Below are 27,260 nucleotides of genomic sequence, written 5' to 3' on the forward strand. Positions count from 1 at the left end.
TTTCACAAGTTCACACCCTCTGCCCCATCACCCCCTGTGTTTATTGTGCTCCAGGCAGCCTCCCCTTTTCCACAACAGGTCAAACCTCAGGGCTTTTGCATATGCTGTTTGCCATGCCTTAATATTCTTCCTCCAAGCTCTCCCCAACCTCCTCGTTTCTATACTAAAATGTCTTTCTTAGGGAGGCTTATCTGAAATTGTAGCTACTTGGGCATTCCTGTCTCCTGCTATATTTTTCTCTTTCATATTAACGTACTGTACAGTTTACCTATCTTGTTTATATTTGCATGTTTTTCCTTCACTTGAATGTAAGCTCCAGAGATTGAAAAAAAAAAAAAAAAAAACGATTTGGGGATTACTACTGTATTCCAAAACAGTCCTGGGACATATTGGGCATTCTATAGATATTGTTGGGTAAGTAAATGAATGAATCAGAATCAAAATAATGTATATATGGTTAAAATAAAACCTGAAAGCCATCCTCCAGAGGTGAGCACTGTCAGCTTGGTGTTTGCGTCCAGACCGTGCTCTGCATAAGCATTCGTTCACTGATGCTCTTATCAACACGGGTGGTACGTGCCCTGGGCTGCTCTGCAGGGGGCTTCTTTGACTTTATATTTCTGAGCATCTTTTTATGTCAGTACATAAGTAGCTATCCCATTTAAAACTTTTAGCTGTATTGTATTCCATTGTGTGGATAAGATTATGATGAAAGTTTTCTGAAAGGCAATTGGTTTACCCATTTTATTACATGCTATAGTAAACATTTTTGTCCATATTACTTTACTAGTATTTCTGTAGGATAAATTCCTAGAAGTAAGACTGCTAAATCATCAAACATATTTAAAGTGCCAAATTGCCCCCAAATGTAATAATTAACACTCCTCTCATCAGTGTATGAGATTCCTCGTTTTCCCATATCGTCATCAACATTAAATAGTGCCCATTTTCAGTTTTGCTAATGCTGTTAATTTGGAAACGTGTGTGTCTTCATTTGGTAGGCAAGTTGCCCACTAGAGAAGTTGTGTTTGGGGCTTGATACCTCTGGGGAAGGAAGGAGGGCTTGTCACTGGCCCCTCCTGGAGACAGCTCATTCTAGTACTTCACCTTCGTGTCTAGAGGTGAGCAAGGGGAGGTGGGTCTCAGGGCCTGTTTCATTCAGTGTGGGTGTGAAGGGCAGCTGCAGCAACCAGCCAGGAGACCCCTAAACCAGGTAGGATTCACACGTACGCGGCCCTGGTCAGCATCCACCATAATGGAACAGTTTCTCCTACCCTTGGACCCAAAACTATTGTATCGGAAAAGGTAGCTTATTTTCTCCTAGACCCAATTAGATTGGCTCAACCGTCCTATCTTACTTTGGAAAACAAGTTAAACAGAATCTTCTTTTAGCTGGAAACTGCCCACTGTCTAAACTCTTAAGTGGCTTTTGAACTGCCAACTGAAGAATGAGTTCACTAAGTGGTGCCGATTGGGCCACGGGAGCAGCGCGTGCGAAGGCGTCGAGGTCAGACACGCCTAGGACAGACGGACAGGGGCGTGTGCAGGATGAAGGAAGCAGTCTGGGAAGGCAGGGCCCAGATGCCTTCAGGGAGGCCCGTGCTGCGCGCAGACCAGCCTCCAGGACTTTAACGGCTTCCTACCTTGGAGGACACGAGGCATCTCGTTCCAGAGCTTCACGGAGGCCGTGCAAAGGAAAGGGGGGGGGGTCCTTTGTGAATTCGCCGCTCACATTTGGCAGTCGATCAAAAGGCCCTTTCCTAACGGAAATGTTCCGCTCGTGCAGCTGTGAGCTATCTGTTAAATGCAAAGGGGGCGCCGAAGCCACACTGCCCAGGCGCGTTCGGCCCCCTCCTCCAGCACCGTCCAGAGGCCGGCTTCGGCTCGGGGCCTGTGCGCGTGCGCGACGCCAGAGGGGCGGGGCCCGCGCGTGTCTTGGTTGCCTGGATACCGCCGCGAAGCAGTAGCGGCGGCTTGCGCGCCAGTTGCCGGGGTCGCGGCCGTTGCTAGAACTGGCGGTCGGTCCTCATTTTCCGAGGAGCCCGAGGAGGAGCGGGTGAGAGCCCTCGTCGGCCATCCGCGCCTCACGAAGCCGGCCTCTCGGGCCAACCCCAAACCTAAGCTTCCGGCCGGGCCCTGGCCCCGGCCCCACCCCAAACCCGGGGAAAGGCGGGCGGCCCGGCCTGGCCCCGTTTAAACCCGGAACCCCGACCTGGTTCGGGATCCCGGACCTCGGTCCCGCCCCAGACCCCTGTCCCCGGCCAGGCTCCAAACTCGGGACCCGGGACCCCGGCCCCTGAGCCCCGTGGCCGCCGCGTCTCCCCCGCGCCCCAGGCTGACCAACCCGCCCTTTCTCGCGCCGCAGCACACCTTGATTCTTCCCAGCTTGGTCCTGGTCTGCGGAGAGCGATGCCGCTTCCCGACACCATGTTCTGCGCGCAGCAGATCCACATTCCCCCGGAACTGCCGGACATCCTGAAGCAGTTCACCAAGGCTGCGATCCGCACCCAGCCCGCCGACGTGCTGCAGTGGTCCGCGGGGTAAGCGCCCCAGGGCCAGCGCCTGGGAGAGCCGGCCCGTCCCCGTGCCCAGTCGTGCCTAGTGAACCCTCCTTCCTGGACCAGTGGTCCAACGCTCGGGACACTCAGGGTACCGGCAAGACTTTCACTTTAGCATTGGTGGTATCTACACCGAAGTATCTATCTAGGAAACATCATGGTTTATTGACCACGAGACCAGAAATTACGGCAAAATGCTCATTTATCTACAAAGCAATGACAGCTCCATTGTTGGAGAGTGGTATTTATGCAGGTAGACTAAAATTTATAAAGCAGTTACCCTGGGTAAAAGTTTCTGCATTGTGTTATAAAGTCAAACTATCACAGTTTCTTTATTTGTGAAATGATTTTTTACAAGGAGGAATCTTATGATTATGTTCCTTGTCTTCAGAGAATCCTCCAGGATTAGGTACCTGTTGAGTTTATTGGAACCAGAAGGACCGGTTCATGTTGGGGTAACCATCCCAAGGCTGCTATAAGGTTAAACTCTGCCCAGCTTAGTTCACAACACATGAGCCTTTGCAGTTTCTTGCAGCAAACATTCTAACCATTTCCAGGAACAGACATTAATACTTTAAAAGTCACAACTCAACAGACCTTAGAACCATTAAAATAAACCCTGTTGATTTCATAGGAAAGCTCTTTGTCCTTTTTCAGTAAACAGATTCAGACTCGGAAACTCAATTTTGTGGTCCCAAGAATCAGTATAAATTTAACTTAATTTTTTTTAGTAACTAGTGTGTCAAATTTTGCTGACCTTCCCTAAACTGTATGATCAAAGTGAATTCGTTTCCTATGACTGCTGTTAACAGATAACAACCAAACATGTTGGCTTAAAACAAGAAACGTTTATTCTCTTACAGTTCTGGAAGCCAAAAGTCCAAAATCAGTTTCCCCAGGCTACAGTCAAGATACTGGTGGGACTTTGCTCTCTCTGGAGGCTCTAGGGAGAGTCTGATCCCTCCCCTTGCCTTTTCCAGCTTCTAGAGCTGCATTCCTTGCATTGTTTGGCTCATGGCATACCTCCATCTCCAGTACTGTGGCATCCTCACATCTACCTCTGCCTCCCTCTTCTAGGGACACTTGTGATTGCATTTAGGAACCATCCAGATAATCCAGGATGATTTTCCCATCTCAAAATCCTCACTCACATCTGCAAACTCCCTGTTAACCGTGTAAAAGAAGACCCACAGCTTCCAGGATTAGGACCAGGATATCTTTGGGGCCCTTATTGCACCTACCACAAGAGGCTACTGGTTAATCCAGCACTTTGCCTTCTGACAAATGCTTCTGTCTATTGCTTCGGAAAGACTCTCTCAAGGTTCTTGCCCAAAATTGTGGCCTCTATTATTAACCATTATTCAAGCCTAAATAAGAGATATAACTGATTCATAAGAGTTTATTTGTTCTCTATCAAACATTCCAAGATTTAATCTTTTTTTTTTTCTTGGAACATTATATTTGGTAACACTTTAGAGACAACTATTTTAAGCTTCACTTTAATTTAAAAGGCTTAATCAAGAAATTTCTGAATGTTCCATGCAGCTAATTTCTCTTAAGAGCAGTTTCGGAGTTTAGGAGAAAAAGCAAGCATTAGCCATGTGTCCCAACTCTCTCAGAACAGAATCTGTTAGGGAGAGATGTCGTTCAGAAGAGGGTGAATTGGGCTTTGAAAGATTTCGTAGCGATTGGTGTTAAGACAAGGCAGAAGAGGAAACGGCATATAACACGAGGGCCACGACAGGAAGGGAAAAGCAGCGGAAAGCACAGCGGAAAGCCAGGGTGCATCTGGAAGTGACTGCTGTGGAAGGTTCCAGCAAGCATTCAGTGGAGGGTTCTTCTCAGACGAGCCTCACCCCCAGCCTCTGCCACGACGCGGCGGCTAATTGGCTGTACATGATTATGTCATTGAGTCCTGAAGGCTTGGGCTCACGTGCGCCTTATACTCGAGGGCATGTGACACAAGTTGGCCTGGCCACTCAGGCAGGCTTCCTCCGCCTCGGCTCTATTGCTGCTTTGGAGCGACAGCTCTTTGGGGGCTGTGGGGCTGTCCTGTGGATTAGAGGCTCCTTAGCGGCCTGCTGGCCCGCACCCACCAGGTGCCGCAAGCACCATCCGCCCCAGCTTGTGGCAACAGGAGTGCCTCCAGATGCTGCCAGTGCCTTCCTGGGGAGGGGGCGCTGCTCTAGAGGCTGGGCCGAGCCTGGTGATTGGCTTGACGGGTGACGAGGAGTAAAGTCCGCGAAATCGTTGAAAACCCTGATTAGGAACAACATGGCAAAGTGAAGCACCCCCCGCCGCCTGGCCCTTTAGGTCTTCAGGCCCACGTTTGTCTAACTGCCTGCCTTGTAGCTTTCTCTCAGACTATTAAATTCATGAAATATGACTGGACTTGTCCTAAAAGCATGAAAACAAAGTCGAATTTGAGGTGTGGAGAGAGAAGGGGATGAGATATAAAATTTCTGTTAGCTTAACAAATACCTATTTATCTACATTTTGTTACATCAGAGATGTTTCTATTTACTCATATCTTTTTAAAAAATTTTATTGGAGTAGAACTGATTTACAGTGTTGTGTTAGTTTCTGCTGTACAGCAAAGTGATTCAGTTCTACATATACATGTATGCATTCTTTTTCAGATTCTTTACCCATATAGGTTATTACAGAATATTGAGCAGAGTTCCCTGTGCTCTACAGTAGGTCTTTGTTGGTTATCTGTTTTACATAGAGTAGTGTGTATGTTCATCCCAAGCTCCTAGTTTATCTCCCCCCCCATTTCCCCTTTGGTAACCATCATTACTCATATCTTTTAAATTATTACCTGTGGCCTTGGATGATTTAGTGTTTTGTTTTCCTGGATATGTCATTTCTTTGATGGAGGTAAAGTCATGGGGGCAGCAAATGATGTGGCTTCAGCCGCCGGCCCCGGCTGACACGTGCCCAAGGGGAGTGAGTTTCGCAGAAGGACCTTGCCTGGCACCCTGCCCCACTCCAGCCAGAGCCCAGGTGTACACCCCCTCCCGACTTGTTGCCCCAAACTGTCTCTGTGCCCCAGCTTATTCCCAATTTAAGCAGTGTCCCAGAAAGGAACAATTAAGGGAGAAAATACTAAAAAACAAAACAAACAAAAAAAAAACAGACAGGAAAAGTGAAGGGTAGGGGGAGGTTGGCACCTGACTTAGCCAAACAGTGATTTCCCTGCTCCGGGCGCCTTAGAGCTGAATAGGCGCAGAGATGCTTGAAATCAAGCCCCTCAAAAAGCAGGGCCAAGCCCCCCAACTGTCAAAGTGGCATGACGGACCATGACCTTGCACTCGGGTCATGCGGGGCCCTGACCTCCACCTCCTCCGGCAGTCTCAGGACTCTGATGGCGTTCGCTGAATAAGTGTAGCACCTGTTACGGGAGCCCCAGGAGCGCCGTTGGGGGGGGGGGCCTGAGACCGGGGCTGCCATTGTCCACGCTGTGCAGACAGAGAAACTGAGGCACGGGTGGAGGTGAAGTCGGAGAGCTGAGTGGAGGGGCCGGGACACGAGCTGGGCCAGGGGACCCAGCTCTGTCCTCCCTCATCACTGTCGCCCTCTGGGTTCATTGACAGAAGGGCATGAATTCAGGGGCTGGTTGTGTGCTGATGAGCCTTCAGAGATGTCTGTCGTCGTTATTAGGTATTTTTCAGCTTTGTCAAGAGGAGATCCACTTCCTGTAAAAGACAGAATCGAAATGCCCATGGCCACTCAGAAGACAGACACAGGCCTGACTCAAGGACTCCTTAAAGTTTTGCACAAGCAGGTATAAGAGTTTGCTATCAGTCAGCTGAACGTGAGATAAATAAAGCGCCGCAGAAAGCTCCACGTCCATCGTCCATGCAAGCCCTGCCTCCCTGCAGTAAACCTTCAAGGTTTATTCCGAGAAGGAATCTTGGATTCAGGGCCTTTCTCTGGTTTAAAGAACCCAAGATAGCTATTCATGATTATATAGAAATATAATTTCTTTTAAATACCGAATTAAGATGCAAGAGGCTGCTAGACTAAAAAAAAAGATCTGAAAATACGAAATTTTAGACATGGGAGTTGCAAGATCCTTCTTGAAATATGTGTTTATAAAAACGATGCTAACGTGATAATCCGCCACCTTCTTCATCTGAAAGACAGATTGCCCTCGGGCGTCTGGCTTCCAGCCCTCCTGAGAGCCCTTGAGACCCACCATCTCACTTGGAAAGTTCATAGAAAGTGTATTTTATCTGAATGATTGGCTGTGTTGCTAAAAACAACATCAGTGGTATAACCCTGAGTTTTAAAGCGACTCGTCCCCATTATTACATCTCGAAGTCCTGTGTTCCTGTTCGGCGTGCGGTGACTTCTGGAGACGAGATTTTCCCATTTTAGTTTTTCTAGATTTTCCCATGTCTAGTTTAAGGGAAAACGAATAACCACGGCAAGGGGTAGTTTGGGAAAAGACACGCTAAAGTTGCTCAAACCTCTTTCACGCAGAATATTGCTAGCAGATCACAGGAGTTACCAATTTTCATAAAGTTGTCTAAAAGTAGAAGGAATAAATTTATTTTCAGTGTTGAGATTTACCCCATTTAACTGTTAGCATGTTTCAGGGTTGGATTTTATTTGATTTATTGAAGTTTTATTTGTATTGTGAAGTATTTCAGGCAGACAGTAGAGAATCATGCACCCCATGTCTGTGTGCCCATTTTATTAAGTCATAACATTATGCCATGTTTGTTTTCCAGTCCTTTTTTCTCTTGAGAAGTAACTTGTTGCCAGTCTCTAGTTCCCAGCCCCCTTCTCTGCCTGTGCACCCCCTGTCCCCAGACACACACATCCCCCCCTCCCCTCCCCAGGGCTAATGGTGCAGTGAATTCAGAGTTCATCTTTGAAAGGGGATGGGTGCTCTGTTTAAGTCTTCAACAGCGTTATATTACTTCTTGGGGCTTTTAAACTTACGTAGATTGTGTCATGCTGTGTTTTCTAAACAGTGTAGCCACAAGGAATATGTGGAATTAGCAGATCTTGAGCAGAAATGGAAAAATCTGTGCCTGCCAGTAGAAAAATTCAGAGCTCTCTTGCAGTTGGATCCTTGCGAAAACAAAATCGAGGGGATAAAATTTTTAGCGCTTGGATGCAGCATGCTTGGTGGGGTACGTACCTATAAATAGCATATTAATAATTCTGTGTGATCATAGGCCTGGCTTAAAAATAATTTAGGTGTTTCAGTAACTGAAGGAACACTTTCATTACTTTAGTAATCTTGTCTTAGAAAGGCAATTTTGTTCAGATGTTTATTGTATTTTAGGCTTATAGTTACTTTAGTTTACAGAAGTTAAGTACTTATGAATGCCTCAATTTAAAAGATGTTAACAGTAGACAAACCATATAGATACTGTTAAAAGGTGTTTAGTTTTTAGAAGAGAATGCATCAGTGACTTTTACTAAACTACATGTCACTTGGTAAGTGATAATATCTGTTTCCCTCATCTGTGCAAAGAGGCATACAATTATTTTCTATTTTAGTTAAAATCTGTTATTAGTAACTAATACTGTAGATACCTTGCTGATGTTAAAAAGTATAACTCATACAACTTAGGAGTGAAGACACAGGGAATTCCCTGGTGGTCCGGTGGTTAAGACTCCACACTTCCACTGCAGGGTGCATGGGTTTGATCCCTGGCTGGGGAACTATGATCATCCCCACAAGCCAGGTGGCTCGGCAAAAAAAAAAAAAAAAAAAAAAAAAAGAAGACGAAGAAGAAAAAGGAATGAAGACACAGACGTTCCTCTAGTTTGTGAACTAAGGGAGGCGGGTGTGGTAGGGAGGGAGTGGAAGTCTAGAATCTCTCTTTAGCCCTAGTATTTGAGTCACCCTGTGAGACACAGGGGTCAAGTGCAGGGAAAGTCACCACTCTAAGTTTGTGAAGAAAGGGGTTGAGAAAAGAGAGCTAGCTCCCTTTACTGCAGAGACGAGCAAAGTTTGCTACCGTCTCCCTTCAGTCTTTGGACCCCAGAGCACATAACTGGCTAACTCTTAGTCCTCACTTCATGGGGTGCCCTCATCTCGGGTCCACACATCAGCCTCCTCAATTCTGTTTTAACTTTTAAGAATTACTTTGTGTAACACTACCTCGCATGACCACTAACACAACTAACCACCTGCAACTAACCTCCAACCCGTCCTCCTGCCGCCCACACCTGAAGCATCAGCTCCCCTGATCTCACGCTTCCCATTGATCCCATATGGACCCCAAGAAATACATCATTTAATTTTAGTTGGTTTTAACTTTACGTTGTTACTAATCTTCTGGAACTTTTTTTTCATTCCCAAGTAGATTTCTCTTTATTCATCTGTATCATTACAGAGGCTGTGGTTCATTCATCTCCTCTGCTTGTGTGAATATAGTGCAATTTACTGGTTCTGTTAATGGTCCCAGCGAGAACCTCTGAAACCCCAGTAAAGTCGGGTGTTAGGCTGGTTGCTCCCTTTTGCTGTGTACCTGCCCACAGGCGGTGTTTCTGGTCAGCCATAGAGAGAGCGGTCAGCCTTGGGCTGGACATCTCAGACCAAGTTCCCTCCTCTAGGCTCAGAGGCCACCGGGGAGAATCCCAGCGGGGTTTTATTGGAGGAAATTTTTTTAAAAATAAATTTATTTATTTTTGGCTCTGTTGGGTCTTCGTTGATGCACGCGGGCTTTCTCTAGTTGCAGTGATCGGGGGCTACTCTTCATTGTGGTGCGCAGGCTTCTCATGGCGGTGGCTTCTCTTGTTGCGGAGCATGGGCTCTAGGTGCACAGGCTTCAGTAGTTGTGGCACGCAGACTCAGTAGTTATGGCTCACGGGCTCAGTAGTTGTGGCACACGGGCTCAGTAGTTGTGACGCACGGGCTTAGTTGCTCTGCGGCATGTGGGATCTTCCCGGACCAGGGCTTGAACCCGTGTCCCCTGCACTGACAGGCGAATTCTCAACCACTGTGCCACCAGGGAAGCCCTATTGGAGGAAATTTTATGTTGCTTCATCTGGAACTCTGGAAGCAAGATTTTAATAATATAAAATTAATAACTAATATTTGATTTTATGGTTTGCTCCTCTAAACTTAGTTGTGAAATTTAGATTTTTATAATGATGAGAAATTAGACTATTTCATATTTGGGGATCCATCTTTGTAATTTCTACCTCCCTAATCAGGAGGATCAGCCACTAGATTTCAAACCAAACCAAGCCTGTTTTGCAAGATAAGACCTCTTACCGTGTGTGGGGTGTGACACTAGATGGAGACATTTGTTAAGGATGGAGCTTCCTTTCTGAAGTGACTACTGGGGAAGGGACAGGGAAACAGCACTCGCGCTTCTCAATTTTTCCTATGACGTGTCACTTATCCCCGTCAGCCAGCGTGGGGCCCTGCCCTGTCCCCTGAGTAAGCCACCTCTGCCGGGAGTCTTTGCTGTTGACCTTTGACTCTCTCCTGGTGCCAGTGGCCCCCTTCTCACTGTGGAAAGCGGGGAACCTTTCATACTTTCATATCCAGGCAAAGTTCACAGCCTGAGGTGCCAGCTCTGCCCTGGCCTGCCCACCGCCCCCCCACCCCAAGTGCAGGGCTAACAGCCGTGCTCTGGGTCCACGGGGGCCAGGAGGAGCCAGGCCCAAGGCGACCCTTGCTTTGTTGATGCACCGAGTGCCCGCCTTGGCGGGGTAGCTTGGAGATGCCCCCGGAGCACAGTGCTGTGACTTCTGGGAGACGCTTCTTCATGTAGTTTGGCATCTTAGCATTTATCTTTATGCTTAAAAAAGAAAACCTTCAAAAAGGAGCAGATGAAGAAGTGAAGCGAGATGAGGAGGAGGGGTTTCTTCTGGATCACGGCTGTCCACCTCGTCGCACATAGGATTGCTGTGAAATTGGACTCTGGTCGCTGTGCCTGGACGTGTCGTCGCGACTCCTGCTGCCCCGTCCACTCCACGGCGTCTCACGGCTTGTGGCTCTTCCGTTGGTCTTCAGAGCCAGTCTACTCAGATGAACCGAGTTCTCTGCAAAGACTGGAACCCCAGATGTCTGAGCCACACGCGTCGTTCGCCCTTCGTTCCTTCCACGGACGTTTGTCGGTGTGGCTTCGTGGGGGCCTCGCCCTGAGCGCTGAGCATCCCGACACCCCCTGCCCGTGGAGGGACGTCTGGTACATCCTCGAAGCCCCGAGCGCTGCTCTGGGTCTCACATCGAAGCCGCAAACGGGGTGGGGGAGCGTCGGGGGCTGGCCGTGTCTGTGGGCGCCTCTCCCAGGGTGCTAGTGCTTGCCCGGCGAAGCGAAAACAAGTCTGTGTTGTGACCTTCACCTTAGGTTTCTGCAGCCCCATCAGTGATCCTAAGCGGTAAAGAGGTGGATCAACATTTTTCGTCTGCTTTTTAAGTATGGAGATCTGTTTTGTAATGTAAAAACGTTGTGGCCCGAGTCCCCCTTGCACCCACACACGACTGACAAAGCCCGTAACGACAGACTACCCACCTGCCTCTGGTTCGGGTTTGAAAAGCCTTTGCACTTCATCATTCACGAGAGCGTCCCTCCGTGTGTACAGCTGCAGACATACGCGCGTGTCGTGTAATTTCCCATCAGAACGTACTGCTTACGAACGGCCAGCGTTGCCAGGGTTCTCACCACGTGCGGGAATGCGGAGCCCTTTGTCTGTTTTCTCTTTAGTCCTCCCAGCGGCCCTTGGAGGAGAGTCCTGTTCTCCGAATCGCAGGGTGGCGAGCTGTGGGGAGAGGCTCGGCGCCGCAGGTGGAGGTGGTCGGGCAGGATTCGGACTCAGACCACGGGCTCCGGAGATGCCGCTACCGGTAGCCGCGGGGGACGGAGGGGCCCCTGAGGACGCCCCTGTCGCCCGGGGAGTGCGCCGCCCTCAGGCTGGGACACCACGTCAGAGTAACGACTCCTAGGCCTTCCCACTGATACCGTTTTATATCCTCACGTGATCCGCACCCCAAAAATCTTTGTGTCAGCCTCCCAACAGCTCCGGCTCTGGGGATCTCAGACCGGCACCCGCGCCCAGCTGGAGTCCGGTCGCTCTGCCTGCACGTGCCGGACCGACTCCTGCTGCCCCGTCCACAGCACGGCGTCCACTCCGCCCGTTGGGTCTGGTGTCTGTGACCCGTCGAGATGCCCTGTGCGCTGCAGGCAGCACCTGGCTCGCTCCCGGCCGCTCTCCCTGGGGCCCCCCCGTTCAGGTTCCCGCTGGGCCTCTCGAGCCCATTCTGAGATGCCCACCCCTGCGGCCAGTGCAGAGATGTGGCCCTGACGAGAGTGCAGGCGTCCAGCCGCAGGCACGTTTAGTAACTGCCTCTGCTGACGAGGCAGCTGATCGTGGGCCCCCCGGGCTCACTGCCCCCCAGGCTGAGCGTCTCCTCTGTGGGGACGGGGGTTGGGGTCGGCGGATGCTGGGCCTGGTAGCCCCTCCGTCCCTTCATCCTGATGGACTGGCTTCACTCCAGCACCATGTCCGGCCAACTGGAGAATGTGTGTCTCCCTCCCGCACCGGCCATAAGCCCCAGGACCACGTTGTGAATTAGGAAAGCTGCGAGGATAAGGAAACGAAAAGGGTCACAGGCGTTTTATTCTTTGGTTTTTTTTACATCTTCATTGGAGTATAATTGCTTTACAATGGTGTGTTAGTTTCTGCTGTATAACAAAGTGAATCAGCTATACATATATATATATATCCCCATGTCCCCTCCCTCTTGCGTCTCCCTCCCACCCTCCCTATCCCACCCCTCAAGGTGGTCTCAAAGCACCGAGCTGATCTCCCTGTGCTATGCAGCTGCTTCCCACTAGCTATCTATTTTACATTTGGTAGTGTATAAATGTCCATGCCACTCTCTCATTTCGTCCCAGCTTACCCTTCGCACTCCCCGTGTCCTCAAGTCCATTCTCTACGTCTGCGTCTTTATTCCTGTCCTGCCCCTAGGTTCTTCAGAACCTTTTTTTTTTCAGATTCCATATATATATGTGTTAGCATATGGTATTTGTTTTTCTCTTTCTGACTTACTTCACTCTGTATGACAGACTCTTGATCCATCCACCTCACTACAAATAATTCAATTTCGTTTCTTTTTGTGGCCGAGTAATATTCCATTGTATATATGTGCCACATCTTCTTTATCCATTCATCTGTCGATGGACACTCATGTTGCTTCCATGTCCTGGCTATTGTAAATAGGGCTGCAATGAACATTTTGGTACATGACTCTTTTTGAATTATGGTTTTCTCAGGGTATATGCCCAGTAGTGGGATTGCTGGGTCATATGGCAGTTCTATTTTTAGTTTTTTAAGGAACCTCCATACTGTTTTCCATAGTGGCTGTATCAATTTACATTCCCACCAACAGTGCAAGAGGGTTCCCTTTTCTCCACACTCTCTCCAGCATTTATTGTTTGTAGATTTTTTGATGATGTGGCCATTCTGACCGGTGTAAGGTGATACCTCATTGTAGTTTTGATTTGCATTTCTCTAATGATTAGTGATGTTGAGCGTCCTTTCATGTGTTTGTTGGCAATCTGTGTATCTTCTTTAGAGAAATGTCTATTTAGGTCTTCTGCCCATTTTTGGATTGGGTTGTTTGTTTTTTTGATATTGAGCTCATGAACTGCTTGTATATTTTAGAGATTAATCCTTTGTCACTTGCTTCATTTGCAAATATTTTCTCCCATTCTGAGGGTTGTCTTTTCCTCTTGTTTATGGTTTCCTTTGCTGTGCAAAAGCTTTTAAGTTTCCTTAGGTCCCATTTGTTTATTTTTCTTTTTATTTCCATTTCTCTAGGAGGTGGGTCAAAAAGGATCTTGCTGTGATTTATGTCATAGAGTGTTCTGCCTATGTTTTCCTCTAAGAGCTTTATAGTGTCTGGCCTTACATTTAGGTCTTTAATCCATTTTGAGTTTATTTTTGTGTATGGTGTTAGGGAGTGTTCTAATTTCATTCTTTTACATGTAGCTGTCCAGTTTTCCCAGCACCACTTATTGAAGAGGCTGTCTTTTCTCCATTGTATATTCTTGCCTCCTTTATCAAAGGTAAGGTGACCATATGTGTGTGGGTTTATCTCTGGGCTTTCTATCCTGCTCCATTGATCTATATTTCTGTTTTTGTGCCAGTACCATACTGTCTTGATTACTGTAGCTTTGTAGCATAGTCTGAAGTCAGGGAGCCTGATTCCTCCAGCTCTGTTTCTCATTCTCAAGATTGCTTTGGCTATTTGGGGCCTTTTGTGTTTCCATACAAATTGTGAAATTTTTTGTTCTAGTTCTGTGAAAAATGCCATTGGTAGTTTGATAGGGATTGCACTGAATCTGTAGATTGCTTTGGGTAGTAGAGTCATTTTCACAATGTGGATTCTTCCAATCCAAGAATATGGTATATCTCTCCATCTGTTTGTATTGTCTTTAATTTCTTTCATCAGTGTCTTATAGTTTTCTGCATACAGGTCTTTTGTCTCCCTAGGTAGGTTTATTCCTAGGTATTTTATTCTTTTTGTTGCAGTGGTAAATGGGAGTGTTTCCTTAATTTCTCTTTCAGATTTTTCATCATTAGTATATAGGAATGCAGGAGATTTCTGTGCATTAATTTTGTATCCTGCTACTTTACCAAATTCATTGATTGGCTCTAGTAGTTTTCTGGTGGCACCTTTAGGGTTCTCTACGTATAGTATCAAGTCATCTGCAAAGAGTGACAGCTTTACTTCTTCTTTTCTGATTTGGATTCCTTTTATTTCTTTTTCATCTCTGATTGCTGTGGCTAAAACTTCCAAAACTATGTTGAATAATAGTGGTGAGAGTGGGAAACCTTGTCTTGTTCCCGATCTTAGTGGAAATGGTTTCAGTTTTTCACCATTGAGAATGATGTTGGCTGTGGGTTTGTTATAAAAGGCCTTTATTATGTTGAGGTAAGTTCCCTCTATGCCTCCTTTCTGGAGAGTTTTTATCATAAATGGGTGTTGAATTTTGTTGAAAGCTTTTTCTGCATCTATTGAGATGATCATATGGTTTTTATCCTTCAATTTGTTAATATGGTGTATCACATTGATTGATTTGCATATACTGAAGAATCCTTGCATTCCTGGGGTAAACGCCACTTGATCATGGTGTATGATCCTTTTAATGTGCTGCTGGATTCTGTTTGCTAGTATTTTGTTGAGGATTTTTGCATCTGTGTTCATCAGTGATATTGGCCTATAGTTTTCATTTTTTGTAACATCTTTGTCTGGTTTTGGTATCAGCGTGATGGTGGCCTCGTAGAATGAGTTTGGGAGTGTCTCTCCCTCTGCTGTATTTTGGAAGATTTTGAGAAGGATAGGTGTTAGCTCTTCTCTAAATGTTTGATAGAATTCACCTGTGAGGCCATCTGGCCCTGGGCTTTTGTTTGTTGGAAGATTTTTAATCACAGTTTCAATTTCAATGCTTGTGATTAGTCTGTTTATATTTTCTATTTCTTCCTGGTTCAGTCTTGGAAGGTTGTGCTTTTCTAAGAATTTGTCCATTTCTTCCAGGTTGTCCATTTTATTGGCATAGAGTTGCTTGTGGTAATCTCTCATGATCCTCTGTATTTCTGCAGTGTCAGCTGTTACTTCTTTTTCATTTTAATTCTGTGTCGCAGGCTTTTAAAAACTGAGGTTTGGAGTCAGTGCCGCTGTGCGACCCTGAGCTCAGGCCACAGGGCGGGAGAGAGACCCCCACGGTCCTGACTCTATTCAAAGGGTCAGTCAGGATATTGTCAATTTTCCTGCAGCTAAAAGGGACGTGGTGGGAGCTGTGAGGTGGCTCATGGTGTCGTCACGAGAGCAGCTGTAATTCTGAAACTGGAAAAACCCACAGAACTGGTGCTGGAGATGTTCAGGAGGCCGCAGCGCCCGTGTTTCTCACGCGTCTCCACTTGGATTTGAGATCCAGCTCAGGCGTGCACGCTGGGCTGCGGACACTGTAGCCACCTCCTCCTGGACGAATTTCCAACCAGAGAATAATGGGCAGGCGGTTGGAGAAGGGGGCGCTGGCCAGGGAGGGGTCCGTCCTTGTGGCTGGTGAGCAAGTAGCCTGACAACCCGCCACCCTTGGAAGTGAGAAATCTGTTGTAGGAAACAGAGTCTCCAAACCAGGCAAGGTGCCTCATGAATCCTTTTGGGTGTAAAAATTGCTGCAAATCTTTTTGTCAGAAACGTCAACACTGGTAATGTCATCTCGCCTTTGCAGAGGGAAGTGATGGCAGAACACTTTGATGTGTTTTTTCCTTAAATAGCTCTTCCTCGGAAGCGCTGGAACGTCAGTCACCCAGCGCTCCTGTGCAGGCTCCTCGCCAGCTGCCTCCCCCCACCGCCCCAGGCCCCGCGGTCCCACCCTCGTGACGACTGCCCCCCCGCCGTGTGGGCTAAAACAGCAGCATCTAATGTAGCAACGCGTCCCTGAGACGTTTCAAGCAAGGAGCCAGTAAAATACACAATTTTGTTTTCACCAAGTCCTCCCTCGGGACAGCCTTTTGGGGGCCCGGCGTGGGCAGTGGTCCTTGGAGAAATGAATGCCATCATTTTTCTAACTAGAGCATCGTTCTGCCCGCAGAGCTGGGCTAATGTCAGGACTGCACCATTGCCCCACCCCCACCCCGGTGCATTCTGTCTCAGCAGGGCCATCGGTCAGGGTGGGGCATGGCTGGTAGCTTTGCAGATGCCCCGAGTGCCAGCTGATGGCAATGGGGGAGATGTGCTCCTATGGTCCAGCTGAACACCTGGAATCCAGGCACGTGTAAGCCCTGTCACTCGCTCCCAGAGCCAGCCCAGTGACTGTTGGCGGTGGTGGAATGTGGTGGTCACAGCCGAGCCCAGGAGGTCAGCTGCCTGCGTCCCGTCCCAGCTGGCTTACCTGGGACAAGTTACTCAGCCTTTCTGGGCCCCCTTGGCCTCATCTCACGAGGTTACCGTGACGAGTAAATGAGATGCCAAGTCAGGCTCTCAGAGGGTCCCTGGAACATGAAGGGTGCCAGCCATTCGCAACTTCTGTGCGAGAACCTCATTTCGGTCCCCCTGCCTTTCCCCTCCCGCTGCCGGAAGCACACGTGATTTTTCTCTGATATTGACCATGAGAACCTGGTCCAGCTCCTGGCGCTCGAAGAAGCAAGCTGCTGTGTTGTAAGAGGACCTCAGGGAGACCCCCGTGTCGGGAACTGCAGGCAGCCTTTCAGAGCTCAGGGGGGTCTCCGGCCAACAGACGGCAAGAGGCCAGCCCCCTTCCAGTCCTACAGCCCCAGAGAGTGAGATCTGCCCTTCCCTAAGGGCGGCCGCAAGTGGATCCCTCACCAGTCGAACCTCTGCATGAGAACCAAACCCTGGCTGCTACCTGATTGGAGCCTCACAGAGGGCCTGGCGAAGCAGTGCCAAGGCTCCTGACCCGCAGCAACTGAGAGAGAATGAATGTGTTGTTTAAAATTTACACAGAGCTGGCTCCAGCCATTTGCGTGTACTTCCCCCACAGTCACTGTTCTGGTCAAGCAGGTCTGCGTGCGACTTTCCCTAAACCTGCACCTTTCCCCTGGGGACTGTCCTCTGTAGCCATCCCACTGGTTTTTTCTTGCTCTTTCTCCTTGTGAGTGCAGCCCAGATTCACTCCCACGGGAGCTTCTCTGGAGGGTGCTAGTCTGTCTCCTAGGCTTGCTGTCTGAGCTCTGTCCTCCCGACAGGGGCAGCCGCTCGAAGTTAGCGCCACCAGGGACGTCCCAAGTCATTCGCATTTTTTAAAAAAATTTAAAAATTCTTTTAATTTTTTTCCCATTAGATTTTTTTCTATTAAGGTATAGTTGATTTACAGTGTTGTGTTAATTTCTGCTGTAAGAGTCATTCGCATTTAACATAAAATAAAATCTGGGGGCTTCCCTGGTGGCGCAGTGGTTGAGAATCCGCCTGCCAATGCAGGAGACATGGGTTCAATCCTTGGTCTGGGAAGATCCCACATGCCGCACAGCAACTAAGCCCGTGCACAGCAACTAAGCCCGTGCACTGCAAGTACTGAGCCTGCGCTCTAGAGCCCATGAGCCACAACTACTGAGCCTACGTGCCAAGAGCCCATGCTCTGCAATGAGAGAAGCCACCGCAATGAGAAGCCCGCGCACTGCAATGAAGAGTAGCCCCCGCTCGCCGCAACTAGAGAAAGCCTGTGCTCAGCAACGAAGACCCAATGCAGCCAAAAATAAATAAATAAAATAAATAACTCTATTTAAAAAATAAATACATAAAATAAAATCTGGGCATCAAATTTTTTTCAGGCCAATTACAATATATCCCAATCAACCCTTTTCTCTTTCTTTCTTAAGGCAATTATAAATTCCCCTAGTTCTTAATTCAGACCAAGAACGTACTTTTGAGAGAGCGTCCGTAAAATGTACTCAGGTGTTTATTCTGCTGCTGTCTTTCCTTTCAGTTTAGTGAATCCCGGTAGTAACCGTTTCTTCACCTGGTTTGTGCTGTTTCTAGTCATTGAACACTGCGATGAAGCACCTGTGTGAGATCCTGACCGCTGACCCCGAGGGGGGGCCTGCGCGCATCCCCTTTGAGACTTTCTCCTACGTCTACCGTTACCTGTCGGGACTCGACTCGGATATACCTGCATCGGACACGGAGTCCTACCTCTCCTCTCTGAGGGACAGCGTGTAAGTGCTCGCGGGCCCAGGAACGCAGGTGTCTCGGTGGCGGGACGACTTCCTTCTTCCCATTCTTCTCTGCTCTCATATAACGTGGCACCCGCGAATCCGGCCTTTTGTAGAAGGGAAGGCGGCACACGCTGTGCCCCGAGGTGTCACTTAGTGAAGCCGAGGATACCCGGGCCTCGGGACCCTGTGCCGGTCTCTGCAGACTTCAGAGGGAGACAGCTTATCCCGTCCTTAAGAAACACGTATCCAAAACGCATCTTGATTCTTAAACACGGGGTGTCACATGGTTTAAAACCGGGGCATGTTCAAAAGTAAGAATTCATTTCTCTACAGTGAAACACCGAATGGGTCCCTGCAGGTGGAGGGCGTGAGTGAGGAGCGACCCCGTGCCCTCCCCCGCCCCGTGCTGTGCTGCCTGTGTGTGTGTGTGGGGGGGGGACGCGGGGGGAGGGCCGCCCCTCTGAGGGGGGGGGACGCGGGGGGAGGGCCGCCCCTCTGAGGGGGGGGGACGCGGGGGGAGGGCCGCCCCTCTGAGGGGGGGGACGCGGGGGGAGGGCCGCCCCTCTGAGGGGGAGGACGCGGGGGGAGGGCCGCCCCTCTGAGGGGGGGGGACGCGGGGGGAGGGCCGCCCCTCTGAGGGGGAGGACGCGGGGGGAGGGCCGCCCCTCTGAGGGGGAGGACGCGGGGGGAGGGCCGCCCCTCTGAGGGGGAGGACGCGGGGGGAGGGCCGCCCCTCTGAGGGGGGGGGACGCGGGGGGAGGGCCGCCCCTCTGAGGGGGAGGACGCGGGGGGAGGGCCGCCCCTCTGAGGGGGGGGACGCGGGGGGAGGGCCGCCCCTCTGGGGGGGGAGGACGCGGGGGGAGGGCCGCCCCTCTGAGGGGGAGGACGCGGGGGGAGGGCCGCCCCTCTGAGGGGGGGGACGCGGGGGGAGGGCCGCCCCTCTGAGGGGGGGGACGCGGGGGGAGGGCCGCCCCTCTGAGGGGGGGGACGCGGGGGGAGGGCCGCCCCTCTGAGGGGGGAGGACGCGGGGGGAGGGCCGCCCCTCTGAGGGGGGGGACGCGGGGGGAGGGCCGCCCCTCTGAGGGGGGAGGACGCGGGGGGAGGGCCGCCCCTCTGAGGGGGGAGGACGCGGGGGGAGGGCCGCCCCTCTGAGGGGGGGGACGCGGGGGGAGGGCCGCCCCTCTGAGGGGGAGGACGCGGGGGGAGGGCCGCCCCTCTGAGGGGGGGGGACGCGGGGGGAGGGCCGCCCCTCTGGGGGGGGAGGACGCGGGGGGAGGGCCGCCCCTCTGAGGGGGAGGACGCGGGGGGAGGGCCGCCCCTCTGAGGGGGGGGACGCGGGGGGAGGGCCGCCCCTCTGAGGGGGGGGACGCGGGGGGAGGGCCGCCCCTCTGAGGGGGGGGACGCGGGGGGAGGGCCGCCCCTCTGAGGGGGGGGACGCGGGGGGAGGGCCGCCCCTCTGAGGGGGGGGACGCGGGGGGAGGGCCGCCCCTCTGAGGGGGGGGACGCGGGGGGAGGGCCGCCCCTCTGAGGGGGGGACGCGGGGGGAGGGCCGCCCCTCTGGGGGGGGAGGACGCGGGGGGAGGGCCGCCCCTCTGAGGGGGAGGACGCGGGGGGAGGGCCGCCCCTCTGAGGGGGGGGACGCGGGGGGAGGGCCGCCCCTCTGAGGGGGAGGACGCGGGGGGAGGGCCGCCCCTCTGAGGGGGGGGACGCGGGGGGAGGGCCGCCCCTCTGAGGGGGAGGACGCGGGGGGAGGGCCGCCCCTCTGAGGGGGGGGACGCGGGGGGAGGGCCGCCCCTCTGAGGGGGGGGACGCGGGGGGAGGGCCGCCCCTCTGAGGGGGCGACGGTGCTGCTCCGGGCAAGCCGAGCGGGAGGAGGAGGCGCGTGATGAGAGCAGCCCCCAGGCTGCCAGGCCTCCGGTGCCGCCTCTGTGCCGGGATGTAGTCAGGGGGTCAGGTCACGAGAGAGCCAGGCCTGGGAGCTGGTGACGGTGACGGTGACAGCCCCGCCGCCTGGCCCCTGAGAGCCCACGCCCGGCAGGCCCGTCACCACCTCCCAGGCTCGGTCCCCTCCTCCGTCCCCAACCGCCCACGTCTGGGGCGCCCCGGAGCCGACCTCTCGGCCCTCCCTGTCCCTGCCTCCAAACCCCTTCCTCCCCTCCCCCCTTCAGAAGCGCAGCCCCTTGAGGACCCCGCCACCGGACTGGGCCTCCAGACCCCGTCCTCCCATTTTTCTTCCCTCTTGTCCGTCATCCACCGACTTGGCAACCTCTCCCCTCCTCCTCGAAGCTGCGGCGCCTCGGTCTCTCTCCTCCTCTCCACGCACCCTCGGCCGGCCCCGCACTCTGGCCTCTCGGACCTCCATCTGGCGGCCGCGTTCCTTCGTCCTCCTGGGCCTCCCCGTCTCCCGAGACACCACGACTCCCTGGCCCTCTCCTCGCCCGTCCCAGGGGACTCTGCCCGCCGCCAGCGGTCGCCCCTCCCTGAGCCTCCTCTTTCCTGAGCCCGCACCCCCACCCCGTGCCGCCCGCTCACCGATGACAAGCCCGAGGAGGGGGCCTGGCGTCCTGCTAAAGCCGCCTGACGCCTGACCTGGTGGGGACCGTCCCCTGCTCCTGCTTCCTTCCCCATCAGGCCCCAGAGCGGCTCCCACTCACACACTGACCAGAGCGCTCCTGTCCCCCTCCCTCTGGCCAGCCTCCGAGCCCGGCCCTCCCTTCCCCTCTCCTGTCCCCTTCCCGCGGGGACCCCAGCCCCTCCTGGCACGCGGCCTCTGTCTGGCCTCTGACCTCCACACTCGGATGTCACAGCGCCCGCTCGCCCTCTCCTCGGCCGTGTAGGCGGGTCCGCTGCACACGTCAGGCTTATTAACACGTCCCAAGAGAACTCCACGTCCCCCCGGACCTTCCCCTCCGCAGTTCCGCTCCCCCGCTCGTGGACCGCGTCACCGTCCCCACACTAGGTCAGGACAAGACGTGGGTGACCCTCGACGGAAGCCCCTTCCCCCGACCCCTCCCCCCGGGACCCGCTGCTGCCCCTGGTTCTGGCCCCACCGGCCCTCCCGCCTGCACCTCCCCAGCTCGGCCGTTCCCCAGACGGCGGCCACCGTCCTCGGGAATGATGACTCGAGTCACGTCCCCGCCACGCCTTCCCGGCCTCTCGCCCGCCCGCAGGGGCTGATCCCTGCCCGCCCCGCCCCGCGTTTGCCTGCTGAGCGCTGCCTGTGCGTCGCTCCCGCCCGCGGCACTTCAGCCACGCGCCGCCCTGGGTCTGGAGAAGACAAACCTCGCCCGACTCCAGGCCTTTGCCCTGGTCTCAGACGCCCCGCCCATCTGCACGGCTGCCGAGGGTCCTCAGCTCGGCGAGGCCTCCGCTGAGGGGCTCTGCCCATAAGGCAGCACCTTCCGCCGCCGGCCCCTCCGTGAAGCCGTCTTCCGTGCGGTGCGTGGAGCACAGCCGTGCGGCGGGTTCAGCAGCCTCGGGTGGCGTCTGCACGCGGAGCGGTGCTGGGGGGGCATGGGTGGATGCACCCCACGGGTGGTGATGGAGGGACACGGGGCGCTCTAAGGAGTTCGGGTTATGTCTGGTGGCACCAGGGAGCCATAGAAGGTCTTAGGGAGCGTGGTGGTGAATTTTGGTTAGAAGACCCCTTGAGCAGCAGATGTAAGGAGACTAGCTAGGAGGCTTCTGCGAAGGTCCGGAAAAGAGCTGACAAAGAAGGGAGAGGCTTTTTAGTGCTGCTTGGATTTGGTGGCTGACTGGAGGTGAGGAGTGAGGGGAGAGAGCCTTCCAGGACTGCCCAAGTGGCTCCCGCCCGAGTGGACGCTTGTGTCTCTCCCAGGAAGGACCCGGGGGCGGCAGGACTTGTGAGCTGATGGGCCCGTGGCGGGGTCGGGGCGGGGGGCCGCAGGGCGTGTCAGGGAGCTCAGACCCGGGCTGGGGTCCTCCCAGGGGGACGCCGGGCGTCCCAGTGTGAGGAGAGCACCAAGGGTGGGGCAGCGGGAGTCCAGCCTTTTGGAGGTGGGGGCAGTGAGTAAGGGGGACCTGAAGCAGGAAGAGTGAAGCGGGGGAAGTGATGCCAGGAAAGGCTTGGGGGGGGGGGGGTCGGGCAGTGAGGGGCCTTGTCCAGAGCGGCAGACCCCAAAGCTGTCCCTTACGCTGGCCACAGAGGTCACTGTGCCCCTGGCACCGGTGATTTCCGAGGAGTGATGGGGACAGAGGAGCTGAAGTGTGGGCGGGGTACAGCTCACACTCCCAGGGACCGGGAGGTAGGCTCGACCTCCACAGGGAGGGGCTGAAGGTAAAAAGAAGGGCATTTAACTGCCGGCTGGGAGGTCGGGGTTTATAACCTGGTGTTTGAAATACAAAGACAGTAACCGGATTCCCCTGCTGCGGAGCAGAGGTTCGGCTCCCGGCAGCGGGGGTGGGGGGGATGGGGGGGGGCACCCGCCCCCAGGAGGGCAGGTGCTCAGGGAGATGGTCCACTCCCCATCCTCCCCGTCGCCAAGCGGCCACAGTGGGAGGCTCTCCCACAGGTGTGGTTCCCCTGGGCCCGTAAGAGGTGGTTCCTTTTTACGGTAAAATATGTTTTGGAACCACTAACTTGCGTTCCTTTTACTTTAAAATATGAGCTCTCAAGACAGTTCTCATTTTCCCACTGAGGTCGGAAATCAACATTGTTACAGTTCAGTGTTTTTACATCTACTAAGTTGCTAGTAGAAATTTACTAATGTTCACCATCTTTTATCTATAGATAAAAAGTCAAAAGATACACTGTTATCAGTGCCAAAGTTTCATAGACTTAAGACAGTCCTTTGAGTTTTACTGGACCAACGCTTAAAATAGAAAGATACTTTTGTAATACAAGTGACTAAAATTTGAGTTGTCAATAAAGAAAAAACTGCAAACATAGTACTGAGTTTTTCACCTAGAAAGATATGTGCGTTTTTTGTAAAAGAGAATAGAATGCTTTATTTTTAGAGGTAAGAATTACTGATTTGAGACCATGAATGATCAATTTTTTAAGGTAAAACTTATAAATTATACTGTATTCCATAAAAATTGTATTGTGTGCAGTAAGAAATTACTACTAAGTGTCTTTATCTGTTTCCAATTTAGAGTCTCTAGAAAGAATGGCATGATAGGACTTTCAGATTTTCTTCGTCCTAAAGAGGAAAATTTAGAAAACCTCGAAAAGAAAACTCAGAAGACATAGGCCATTAATACAGAGAAGAACACATTTTAATGTCAAAATAGTGCTTTTTAAAACCTTGGCATCAAATACAACTTGTCATTAACCACATGCATATCTAGTGTGAGTTTTTCTTGTAATGGAATGTGACCAGTGCATCATGGGGCCCTATTTAATGATGATTCTTCACCGTGTTCTCCTAAGAACCTTAAATGCACAACATTCATAGCAGTGAAATGATCTGAGGAAAACAATGTTTGGATGCTGCAGAGTAGGGAGGGGAATGGGCAGTTTAAAATCAGCTGTATCTCTTCTTCTTTCAAAACTCCTCAGCATCCGGAAGGCAGATGCCCTCTGCTCCCTGGCGGCCACACCTAAGGCTCCCTGGGAGGAGAGTCTTCCGCTGAAGCTGGGTCTTCTCTGTAACAGGAGGGCCTGGAGGACTCACCGGCTGGAAGAGCATCCATGGCTGGGAAGCAAACTGGACCATCAACTTGGACCAGCACTTGGTCCACTGGACAGAGAGAAGCATTGAGATCCTTTATTTGCTTTCTTGATATAAAGTCTTCAAAATGACAGTGTCAATGAATACATCTCAGATTGTTTTTCTGAGAACTTGGGAATGGTTTGGCTTGTTGGCTCTCTGCAGATTTGTTACCATGCTAGCAAATTTCATCGGTGTTCAAAGACTTGTGAAAACCCAAAGTTAGGAGATGCAGTTGTTATCTAAAGAAGTGTGTCATTTTTTGCACTGAAAGGTGTGAAGCATATTTTTCATCTGGACACTAAGCTACTGTATGTGAGATGATCTTTTTCCTGGACTTACAGTCACCCTTGCAGTGAACAGACGATATAGAGAGACTATTCGTAAAATTACAAGAAACTTTTCAGAGTTGGCATTTTAAGAGCTTTTGCAATTTTTGAGTTGCTTTAAACCTTCTCAAAGTTTGATTTCCCCAAAGAATTTAAGTATTTTTCTCCTTCTAATCATAAAGCCTCCATGCACGGGGTTAAGTGGAAAGACACCTTAGGTTTTGTATGAGTGCAGTGGTAAGTCGTGTGGAGTGACCAGATGTGTGCAGGGGAAGTACTGCAGCAGGAAGGGGCATGCAAAGGAAGCGGTGTGCAAAGGAAGACACACAAACGGTGCTTGGACATCCCGTGCACCTGACACAGACCCGACAAAGGCGCAGAGGGTTCTGTGTTTTTTTAAGCCAGACAATCAGCCACCTCAGGAGGCACACGTGAGGCAAGAGAGCACAGGACATTTGCATGTGACAAAGAGAAGAGATGTTGGCCTGCTATCAGGGGACAGAAAAGGGACAACTTAATACGATGGATTCATAGCCGCTCCTCAGAGGGCACCACGAACGGATGGAGGACTTGGGAGAGGCTCCCCAGCCAAACTGGGGTGGGGACAGCTCTGGAGAGTGACCTGCCTGCAGGGTTTGCAGGGACTGAGCTGCCTGGAGTGTCACTGGACCCATTGGAGGTCGGCAGGGTACCCGGGTGAACAAACTGCTAGACTGCCGTCCAAGTTGGGCGTGGAACTGACAAGGAACGTTGAGGTATAAAGGCCGCAAAGTAGCATCCTCAGGGAATATTGTTCCAATGAACCCTTCCTGAGGAAGCTGCTAGAGAGTTTCAGACAAAGAGATTGGAGAGGTCAACGTAAGGACCAGTGTATACGGAATGTATATTTCTCCATAGAACTGAGACTAAATGATGGTGATAAAGGATGTGCTATCATGTATAATGGCTGTGCGTGCTGACAACATAGGGACATATCATCATCTATCGAATATCGGAGACTGGGGGGTCTATGTGAAAAGAATCAGCTGATTGATTGTCATATAATTATTAACCAGAAGTAAACCAACATTCATATCAGATATCTGGGGGATGGAGAGGGAAGAAGAGTTTTCTAGCCAATTTCAATACTGATCATTGTAGAGAACCAACACACATAGCCTGAAAAGAAAAGACTAAGGATATTATCTAGAGATACCTACGGTAATCATTACAGCAGAAATACAAGCCTTCCTAAATACCAATATAAATAGACAGGTAGGTAGGTAAAAAGAGAGAATCTCTGAAAGCTGAACCAAAAAATAAAAAATGTTTACGTATAGGAGGGAGGCCGGGAGGGAACAGATGGAGGAGGCTTGAAGCTGGTCTTCTCTGAAAGTCCCTTTTTGTTGATTTTGGACTCCTGTAAGTACTTTACATAATTATAAAACAAAATTACATTTTAAAAAATCCCTGAAAATTGAAAGTAAAATGAAACCAATGAACTTGACTGTGTATCAAGTCGGTGGTGTAACCACAGGAACTATTCCAAGTGACTTTACAACAAGTCACTTGAACATTCCTAGTGGAATATACAGTAACAAACAAAAGTTACAAAACAGTTAAAAATCCCAAATTGTTTTCAGTGATCAGTGTTGGTAGTAATGGGATAAGTGAGTATTTCGGTGTCAGTAAGAACCTGGATTTTTGTCCAGGAATGGAGGACTGAAGAAAGAAAGATAAGGTTAAGTCAAATCCTGCGGTCCTGAGTTAGAACTGGAGCATCTGCATGAAATCATCATCCCTGTGCACTGGAAAGGCCTAGAAGCAGCGATGCATCCAGTCATCGGGGAGTACACCCAACAGCCAGCTGTGGTCCTTAAACCCCTCTATCCACGGAAAGGAGCTGGGGCTCCTTGAAGCAGAACTGATCCGGGTCTTGGGTAGGGAATGTTCGAGGTGAAGCCCAGGACAAAGTGTCGTACTAGCGACAAGCTGTAATGGACTTTCGGGTTCGTGTCCAAAGTCAAGTTGAATGAACTTGCGCTTGCCCTGCTCTTCAGGGATCCATCCCTATGACTGTCCTCCAGCAATACAGAAGATTCCTTGCCACTTGCCAATGGTTACACCATTTTCTCCATTTCCCTCTAAAAATGTGCTCTCTGGAGTGGACCGTGAGTCTCTAAACAGACCCCACGTCAGAGAGGAGAGGGCCCCTCCCGTGCGGTCGCTCCCCAGGAGCCAGGCCTGCTGCTTCCCGGAGGACCCTGCCGCCTGGCCCAGCGGGAAGGCAGGTGCTGAGCCATCAGAATGTCACCAAGTTGGCCTCAGAGCTGCTTAAACAAGGTGCCCTTCTAGGGGCCTGAGGACCGAGAGTGGGCCCCTCCCAAGCCTACAGGGGCAGCGCCCATGACTACTTTGGGGCCTGTTTGCTAACAAGTGTCTGTCCATTGGGCAGAATTTGGGGTGAGACTTGCTTGCACTGTAACTGTCTAGTGGGGGGGGGCTACGGGGGGACATAGAGCCAGCACCTCCTCTTGTCGCTGGAGGCCACCCCCCTTCACCAAGAGAGCCTCATCAGATTGCTGACCAGCCAAACTGGCTTAGGTCAAGAAGATACATTTGGGTGGAATTTTATAAGATTGAGAATAGATGAATATTGCCATAAATAAACTTGCTAATGGGGACATCTGAACTCAAAAAACATAAATCAGGGGATACTGTTTCACTTTACAAAAAATCATGTGTTAACACAACACTGTAAAGCAATTATACTCCAATAAAGATGTTAAAAAAAAATCATGTGTGTCAGTAATGAAAGAGAATGAAGTGGGTAAACGGATAAATAAACTATGGTACATCCAGACGATGGAATATTATTCAGCTCTAAAAAGAAATGAACTATTAAGCCATGAAAAGACATGAAGGAACATTAAGTGCATATCACTAAGTGAAAGAAGCCTATCTGCAAAGGCTACATGCTGTATGTGGGACATTCTGGAAAAGGCAAACTATGGAGACACTAAAAAAACATCAGTGGCTGCCGGCGGGGCGGGGAGGAG

General features: G+C 51.3%; 1 protein-coding gene across 5 annotated transcripts; it reads left to right on the forward strand.

Moving 5' to 3' along the window:
• Positions 1-1,926: 1,926 nt before the first annotated feature.
• On the forward strand, positions 1,927-26,971 carry ROPN1L (rhophilin associated tail protein 1 like). 5 transcript variants are annotated; one of them, XM_059916106.1, is made up of 6 exons: positions 1,927-2,056; positions 2,366-2,540; positions 6,222-6,345; positions 7,544-7,705; positions 18,046-18,221; positions 23,743-26,971. In XM_059916106.1, exons 2-6 carry the CDS (start codon positions 2,410-2,412, stop codon positions 23,942-23,944), a joined length of 795 nt encoding a protein of 264 aa, XP_059772089.1. In that variant the 5' UTR covers positions 1,927-2,056; positions 2,366-2,409; the 3' UTR covers positions 23,945-26,971. The 5 variants fall into 5 exon arrangements, with proteins under 5 accessions (XP_059772089.1, XP_059772091.1, XP_059772090.1 ...); XM_059916108.1 differs by having other exon boundaries at positions 23,839-26,971; XM_059916107.1 differs by having other exon boundaries at positions 2,386-2,540.
• Positions 26,972-27,260: the final 289 nt, after the last annotated feature.

This window comes from Balaenoptera ricei, chromosome 3, assembly GCF_028023285.1.
Source record: "Balaenoptera ricei isolate mBalRic1 chromosome 3, mBalRic1.hap2, whole genome shotgun sequence".
Classification (NCBI taxonomy): Eukaryota; Metazoa; Chordata; class Mammalia; order Artiodactyla; family Balaenopteridae; genus Balaenoptera; species Balaenoptera ricei.

What these genes read in the sequence shown, in the direction of transcription:
- ROPN1L (XM_059916106.1), top strand. Translation starts at nt 2,410, where the DNA reads ATGCCGCTTCCCGACACCATGTTCTGCGCGCAGCAGATCCACATTCCC. An exon ending in GTGCTGCAGTGGTCCGCGGG is followed by an intron (nt 2,541 to 6,221) that starts GTAAGCGCCCCA and finishes CGTCGTTATTAG; the next exon opens with GTATTTTTCAGCTTTGTCAA. An exon ending in TTAAAGTTTTGCACAAGCAG is followed by an intron (nt 6,346 to 7,543) that starts GTATAAGAGTTT and finishes TTTTCTAAACAG; the next exon opens with TGTAGCCACAAGGAATATGT.